This window comes from Musa acuminata, chromosome BXJ3-7 (genome assembly GCF_036884655.1).
Source record: "Musa acuminata AAA Group cultivar baxijiao chromosome BXJ3-7, Cavendish_Baxijiao_AAA, whole genome shotgun sequence".
Classification (NCBI taxonomy): domain Eukaryota; kingdom Viridiplantae; phylum Streptophyta; class Magnoliopsida; order Zingiberales; family Musaceae; genus Musa; species Musa acuminata.
Genome location: NC_088355.1, coordinates 32,430,920 through 32,439,275, shown reverse-complemented (window position 1 = coordinate 32,439,275; position 8,356 = coordinate 32,430,920). Strand labels below are relative to the sequence as shown.

Here is an 8,356-nt window from a genome sequence, read left to right as displayed (position 1 = left end):
AGAACAGATAGTTCATCCAAAAATTTGTTTTTCTATCCTTGATAGAAGTTGTTCAACCCTCTGCAGCTTTTGATTTAGGCTTTGAGTTAGTCTGAGAGCCTCTTCCTCCACAAGTTTTGGTTGCCTGGAAATTTCTGCAACTAAATCACGCACTTCTTGTTTCGTAAGGGGTCTATTTTCAGAGTGTAAGGCAGTGAGAGTTTCTATGGAGTGCTTGAGTCCTTTGATTTCCCTTTCCAGATTCTGATTTTTCTCAATAATGATCTTGAAGTTTTTTAAATTGACTTTACTAGATAGACAGGTTCTATCGTAAATAATCGCAAGATTATGGGCTAGCTCTTTCCTGGTGGGGCTATGGGTTTCAGCGAGGTCAAGGTAGTCAAGCTTTGAAGTGTGAGAACTAGTGTACCATTGCTGTATGGCTTCTTCCCATTTTTCAGACATGTGCTTTTAGACTTTCATATCCTGGTTTTCTTTATCCTTTCTAGATTTTAGTCGTCTCACCTTATCGGTATTCCTTCGGGTCTCCCTGCCCTTTTGAAACCTTACGTCTTTTGATCGATTTACTTCTAGATCGGATACTTCATTTAAGGTTATTTAAGACTTCAAGTCTATCCGTGCAGGACAAATATACGTTCTTTTTTCTATCCGTGCATGTGATGAGTGGGGCTTGCCTTTATATGTTGTTGATCTTCTAACACCGTATTTCCTTTCAGGCTTGTTATAATATCCTGGGATGGGTATTTCACTACAGAATGACAGGTCTTTGAGCGCCCTTTTGAATGCGGCTTGTTACGTAGACCAGCTGACTCCCTCGAGTCAAGTCTACTTCCATGGTGGCAATGATGGACCGATCATCCATCCATCTGTTATCCCTGAACACTAGTAGTGCTAGTGTCCCTTCTTCCTATCGATGTAGGATTTGTAGCCGTACTTGGAGTATTCCCAGGTGGATATATTGCATTCCACTCCTCTGAAGCCTTTCGTAACTTTCCTCTATGATGAAGGGTCTATCCTCCTGGTTATTTGTAACCAGCATGGCTTCTTCAGATCTGTGAACGTATACCCTGTTAATGGTATCAGAGTTAGAATACAGAGGCTAGACCTAATAAGTCCACTGGACTTGAAGTCTTAAATAACCTTGAATGAAGTATCCGATCTAGAAGTAAGTCGATCAAAAGACGTAAGGTTTCAAAAGGGCAGGGAGACCCGAAGGAATACCGATAAGGTGAGACGACTAAAATCTAGAAAGGATAAAGAAAACCAGGTTATGAAAGTCTAAAAGCACATGTCTGAAAAATGGGAAGAAGCCATACAGCAATGGTACACTAGTTCTCACACTTCAAAGCTTGACTACCTTGACCTCGCTGAAACCCATAGCCCCACCAGGAAAGAGCTAGCCCATAATCTTGCGATTATTTACGATAGAACCTGTCTATCTAGTAAAGTCAATTTAAAAAACTTCAAGATCATTATTGAGAAAAATCAGAATCTGGAAAGGGAAATCAAAGGACTCAAGCACTCCATAAAAACTCTCACTGCCTTACACTCTGAAAATAGACCCCTTACGAAACAAGAAGTGCGTAATTTAGTTGCAGAAATTTCCAGGCAACCAAAACTTATGGAGGAAGAGGCTCTCAGACTAACTCAAAGCCTAAATCAAAAGCTGCAGAGGGTTGAACAACTTCTATCAAGGATAGAAAAACAAATTTTTGGATGAACTATCTGTTCTCCAAAAACACCGAATCCTACGAAGAAGCCCTCAAGGCCATAGAACCTATTGATCCCCCATCCTTAGGATTTCTCAAAACAAACGACTACCCGGGAACCCTTAGCCACCAAGCAGCTGTGATTAAACAGCACAACACACAAATCCAACTCCTCACACAGATCGCTGAGGATATAAAGGGGATACGAACAGAATTACAAGCTATAAGGAAGCTTCAGCAAGCTAAGACAGAACCACCCTAGAGCATCCCAGAAGATTTGATAGCAAAGCTTTCCAACTTAAGCCTAGGTCCCTCAGAAAGACCTAAAGAGGCAAAAGGAAAAATTTTGGTGTTCAAAGATCCTATACAAATCCTGAAACAAGTCCAGAGATGACGACCAGAACTCAGGAAGTCTCCACATCTGCCCCCTTGATCGAAGATCAAATCCGAGATTACAGAAGAAATCAACGTAGGATCTTTAACGCTCGCCAGGCGACAAGACGTGCAGGACAAAGATTATTTGGAGGTCTTTGAGTGGGGCTTGCCTTATGTCTAAGTAACAGGAACAATACAGCAAAATATTATGTCTAAGTATTACAGCAAATTATCTTATATGGGGATACTTAGACAAGCAAATTATCTTCCTAGAGCCATCATTGCCACCATGGAAGTAGACTTGACTCGAGGGAGTCAGCTGGTCTACGTAATCCCCGACATCATGATGACAATAGGAGACTTTTACCGCAATATTCAACTATCAATCCTCACCAGAGGATATGACACATGGCGAAATGGTGAAGCTAATTTGCTTGTCACCAGAGGAATGGTGGGTATCAAACTACCCCGAATGTTCCCTTTGCGTACGAAGTATCAGGGGTATCAAACTACAGACCACCTCCCAACAAGTATATTCCTCCTTTGCGTACGAAGTATCAGGGGTATCAAACTACAGACCACCTCCACAATTAGCAAAACTCTCCCAACAAGTATATTCCTCCTCTGTCGTATCAAACTACAGACCACCTACAGACTCTACTATGGGGCCAGCAAACTACCCCCCCCGTCATTAACATAGAGTCAACCATCCAGAAGCCTACCTTTGAAGGATATACTAGACAGGTCAAATTTAAAAAAAAAGATTTTTCTGAAGCATGGAACCTACCCTCAGCGTTTCAACGGCAGGGAGCCATGTTCATTATCCCTACACAATTACAAAGATCCTTTTGCAATTCGATTGATTGCGTAAGGCTTCCTATAGCAATAGAACCGGAGAAAGCATCGCGTAAGGCTCCCTGTAGCAATAGAACCGGAGAAAGCATACAGAAAAGATAATTTTTTTAATTATATATTATATTATATTATATTAGTTAGTGATCCCGGTTTGATAAATTCCTTTTTTTCGTTTAAATATGAAATAGGGTTGTGCCATGAGAGAAGCAAAACCTACTTTAAATATACAAAATGAATTAATATTTGTATATTGAGGAATGGATTCGGAGTCCCAAAGGAACGTGCTCCGAATTCTTCTTACCTACGTGAATATACTCACATTCTTAAGTCAATGGAATGTAAACATGGCTGCTTCATTGTGTTAAATGTACTTTTCAACGAGCAGTAAAAATCTTTCACAAATATTAAATAAAGAAGCTTTTTGAAAGATCAATGCTATTCTGTTGTATGCTTGTCCTCCTATGTTTAGGGGCTCTCTCTCTCTCTCTCTCTCCCTCTCCCTCTATATATATATATATATATATATATATATATATATATATATATATATATATATATATATATATATATATATATATATATACCTTTCGGAATGTATTTTTGCTAATCCCCCAACAATTTCTATACAGTCATCAAATTAATCATGTTTTAAACATGATTTTGGTTAAAATACTCACTCGTTCAGGGTTATAATATATTTCACCTTGTCAACGCCAAGAATTTAACATCAAGTATGGTAGATCGAGAGGTGCACGTACATATCTTGGAAGTTAATGATGAATCACTTAAGATTAAAGGATAAACATAATCAAGTACTTGTGTTTTTGATAAAAGTATATATACATACTTGACGACACAACGAATGAATGATGTTTATATTCCCATTACTCGCATTATACCAAAATCGTTAAGGTCACAGTGTGCAAAATACACCAGAGAGTTTGGTGCACAAAGCATGTGAACTGTGCAGGTTTGCAAGAACTTGGTCCGAGTACGCGACAAGTGTGGGGCCAAAGTGTGCATGTTTCCAAATGCATTTTCCCTAAGCTAATGAATGATATAAATGTATGCATATATCATCCATGGGTACGTTCGAATGACACAGCCATGCACTCATGAATCCTTTTGATATGCTCAAGGTGCAAGAGACATTCTTCACTTTCAAGTTTAGGTTTACTGGAAGCCCTCCTCTTCTCTCTCTCATGCAGACATAGTGTTCCATGCATGAGTTTACCTGGCTACGTCAATTCTCTCTCTCATTTCTCAAAGTAAAATATTGGAAGAGGACAAAAGCAGGGTTTGGTGTCGGGATGTTTCTGTTTCATGCAGATAGAACAGCTTTAGAAAAGAGCAGTTTTATTATTAGAACAGCAAATTCTCAAGGAGGAGAAATAAAGTACAAGAAACAGCAGTGAACAGAAAGAAAGAGAGAGGAAAAGGATATGACCATCTTAACGTTCTGAACAAAAAAGATGGGATCTATGTGATGAAGCAAGTGATCGAGATCCATATATATATATATATATATATATATATATATATATATATATATATATATATATATCAATCGAGCTTTGACACCTAACAACAACACCAACTTTTAGCCAAGCTTGATTCGATACATACCTCTACTAACATCTGCTTCAGTTCCAGTCCTTGCACTTCTTTTGAGTTATTCTTCGACTCTTGTTGCAGTTCTTCTCTCTCTGTCTCTCTCTCTCTTGGGACACTTTTGGCTCTTACTGCAGCCTCCCACCACCAAAAGATCTGGTGGAGGATCCCGGCTTCATCTCCGAGTGATCCAGAGAGTCCATGTCAATGCCCAGTTGCTGTTCCCTCGGGGGAATTCCTCCTCCCATGCTTCTCATCATGTTGCCAACCCCGAGAAAGTCTCTTGTCAGTATGCCGGAGCCTCCAAAGCCTCCGGTCGAAAGGTTGCGGTGCAACTTGTCCTCGTCCATGGCGCCGAAACCCGGGTTGAAGCCACTGAACCCACTCACCTGCTCATCCATCCCACTGAACACACCACTGTTCCCGTTAGCAAGGGAGTTCATGATGTATTGGAAATGGTTCTCGTCGTCCACATGAGTTCTGGAGCTCTCTCCGCCGCCCTCCTTTGGATTGCGTCGAAAGCCGACATGCCTTGCACCGCCGGGGTAGGAGCCACTGAATTCTCCAAGCAATGAGCTTCCGCTGGCACCAATGGGTGTCGCTCCCATTTGGGCAGCCTTCTGAAGCAGTGCGGTCGCTGACATCTGCGGTACTACCGGCTCAGTGTGCAGAGAGGGGGTATACAGAGAAGGCATGTTGGTGTCAGTATGATCGCTCATGAGCTCTCCAGTGAACAGCGACATTGGCTCAGTACCTCCACCTGCATTGCTAAATTGATTAGGGCCCAGAAGAAGGCCGCTCTGGTTGCCAGAACTGCTGCCATGGTTGATGGTACTCGTGCTGCCGCTGCTAGAGAAGAAGCCAAGATTGAAAAGATTCGCGGCGGCAGCAGCAGAGGATGAAGCACTGTTGTTTGTCTGAAGGTCTTGGAGCTGCATCATGGCATGGAAGGGTTTGCTCGGAAGCAACTCCGGGTTTTCATCGAAGCCTTGGTTGGATGCGGCCCCCAAGTAGAACGGGGACGTGGTGGCGTTGAGCTGCTCGAATTTTGCGCTCCCGCTACTCCCCCTCAAGCGGAGGAGGTCGGTGGAAGGGTGGTGAGCTTGGTCTTGCAAGGAGGAGAGTTGCGAGCTCAGTTGTGGAAGGTCCAAGTTTGTGCCCCTGTTTGCGTACACATGGCCGCCGATGGTGTTCATGCCGGCCGGAATTCTTGCGCCTTCCTGTGCTAATGCATCACAGAAGGCTCTGTGGGTGATGAAGCTGTCTCGCCTGCGAAGATTCTAGTCAAAGTCAACTTATGATGCCACTAAAAGACTAAGATTGTAAGTTCACTGAGAAAGAAGGAATCAGAAATTTAAGATCATTTATTCTCAGCTTCTTCACCAGGCCCGATGAAGGTACAGACTTCGAAGGAAGAGAGCGCTAAATGAGTCCATTTTCCTGAGCGGCATTCAATGGAGGACCAAAGAATGAACGCTGCTTGAAGCAGGAAAAGGACAGTCCACGGCCAGATCAAAGTCCCATTTTTGGGACTGACCCGCTCATCAATGCAATGGCGGAAATATGAATACCAACAATGGCATCCATAAATGGCCTTCTCTTCTTACATTAATGCCAACCCCATGAACCGATTCCGATTACACCATCCGCTCCTCATGGGCGCCCAAGGCAAGGCAAGAATGTTGCCGGATCAATGAAAGCTCATTCTAACACAGGTTACGAGTAGAAAGCTTCACATCCCGTGAGTGTGTGGCACCTGATCCAGGAATGATCGTCGCCAAAAAAACCCAGAGGCCACCCTTGAGATAAACTGGTGTGGACCTGCAGTGCCAAAACCATGCCCAGTTGCCCGCATATCTCCAAATCGCATGGCAACAAATTAAGCCTGCTAAGCTTTACCTCCAACTCAACACGTGAACACAATGGGGAATGAGAGAGAGAGAGAGAGAGAGAGAGAGAGAGAGAGAGAGAGAGAGGCGTTGGTTTCTATGAGACATTTAGATGAATGGTGAGCTTCTTTCTTTGAGATCTCAAGGACCTTTGTTGTTGTTTGTTCTTAGCCATGATTCACGTGGGAGCAGTTGGTCACTATGCTCACATATCTTTGCTCACTCCCGTTCCTGTGGCCAAGGAATCCAACCCTAACCCTAACTCCAGAAGCGCTAATCACCATCACCGAACCCAAGTGACGGTATCAATTCGTGTTGGTCATCTTACCCACCAGTGCAATGTGAGCCAACGAACAATATCAACATGAGTGATGGTATTCCAATCATTTATGGATTGGCTGGTGGATGTTAGGATGCATGCAGTAGTAGTACCTGGAGAAGAGGGTGCCACAGTCGCAGCGGTACTCGCGAGTGCCGCAGATCTTGGAATGGGCCTTCCAGTCGGACTGCACGGCGTAACGCTTGGAGCACCTTTCGCACTTCCACTTCTTCTCCCCGTGCTTGCGGCAGTAGTGCTTCTTGATGCCGGTGAGGTCGCCGAGGGCCCGGGAGGGGTCGTGGTGGACGCACGTCAGTTCCGGGCAGAGGTACACGCGGCGGCGGACCTCGTTGGGGTTCTTCTGCTTCAGCTTCCAGGGCAGGTTGTGGCCGCGCCGGTGCAGCTGCAGGTTCTGCTCCCGCTGGAACCCCTTGTTGCAGACCTCGCAGACGAAGCGGTTCGTCGCCAGCAGCGTCTTGGGCGACAAGGCGATCACCTCCGCGTCCGGATCTGTAATGATGACAGCATGAACATAAAGGGCGAAGCTTAAAGAAATGGAACTCAGATATTTCATGCACCAGCACGTATGCTTTGCTTTCCACTACAGGTTGGCTTGGTGACGTCAATAATGGAAGAGGGAGAGCTGTCCCTGGATCTCGGTTACCGAATTGAGCCGAGAACTAGAATGGGAGGGGTGCATGGAAGAGGTGGCAAAGGAAAAAGATGAGCGAACGAGCATATGTGATGATGGTTAGAGACTTGCTTGGGTTTCCAGGGAGGTTCCTCTTCTTCTTGGGAGGAGCAGCAGCTGCGGACGAGCCTGGCGTTTGCTGGTGGCTGTACTGATCATCCTCGCAGAGTGCTCCAAGCAGATGCGCCGACGACGAAGCCGCTTTCATCTTCTAAACCAGATCAGATGGTGTTCCTGTTCTTTCTCTTGACCTCTTCTCCGATCACTGTTCTTTGTTTGCTACTAGTCCAAATCAGTGCTATGCACAGAAGAAACACTCGCTACCCAACATGAAACCATGAGGCCGGACTCTCCTCAAACTTCCGGCCTCCTCTAGATCTAAAGAAGACGGGGAAACAACCAAAGAAAGGGGAGATGCATGAGAGCTAGATAGACCCAAACACTGGTACAGCATGAAGACTGGATCTACGCTCCCACCAGATAACCCTCACCGAGAACCTCCAAACCTTCTCTCTCGGCTACTCTTCCCACCTCTACTAAAGAACAAACAAAGCTGGCATACCAAACAAGCAGTTGTCTCAGAAACAAGTATAAAGAGACAGTCTCTGAGAGAGGATGGTGGAGAAAGCAAAAAGGAGGAAGGAGAGAGAGAGAGAGAGAGAGCAGAGATCTTTCTTCTCTTCGTTCCGGGTGAGTGCATAGGGTAGGAAACTACAAGAAAACAAATGGGAGAAGGGAAAGAGAAGCACAGCCAACCCAAGAACTCTTCCTCCTCCTGTCGCTGGCTGTGTGATGTCTGCGAGTTGCTTGTCACACTTCTCCTTCTCTCGAGCTTCCCTGTGGATGATGATTCTCTTGTTTCCTCTTCCACTTTTCTCCCTCCCTCTGTACACCACAAATAAGAATT

The 8,356-nt window shown here is 44.6% G+C and overlaps 1 protein-coding gene across 1 annotated transcript; it reads right to left on the bottom strand.

Moving 5' to 3' along the window:
- Positions 1 to 4,278: 4,278 nt before the first annotated feature.
- LOC135643264 (protein indeterminate-domain 5, chloroplastic-like) lies at positions 4,279 to 8,087 on the bottom strand. The gene is made up of 3 exons (XM_065160013.1): positions 7,522 to 8,087; positions 6,872 to 7,268; positions 4,279 to 5,819 (listed from the first exon to the last, which is right to left on the bottom strand). Exons 1-3 carry the CDS (start codon positions 7,655 to 7,657, stop codon positions 4,679 to 4,681), a joined length of 1,674 nt encoding a protein of 557 aa, XP_065016085.1. The 5' UTR covers positions 7,658 to 8,087; the 3' UTR covers positions 4,279 to 4,678.
- Positions 8,088 to 8,356: the final 269 nt, after the last annotated feature.

What these genes read in the sequence shown, in the direction of transcription:
- LOC135643264 (XM_065160013.1), bottom strand. Translation starts at nt 7,657, where the DNA reads ATGAAAGCGGCTTCGTCGTCGGCGCATCTGCTTGGAGCACTCTGCGAG. An exon ending in GAACCTCCCTGGAAACCCAA is followed by an intron (nt 7,269 to 7,521) that starts GCAAGTCTCTAA and finishes TCATCATTACAG; the next exon opens with ATCCGGACGCGGAGGTGATC. An exon ending in TGTGGCACCCTCTTCTCCAG is followed by an intron (nt 5,820 to 6,871) that starts GTACTACTACTG and finishes GAATCTTCGCAG; the next exon opens with GCGAGACAGCTTCATCACCC.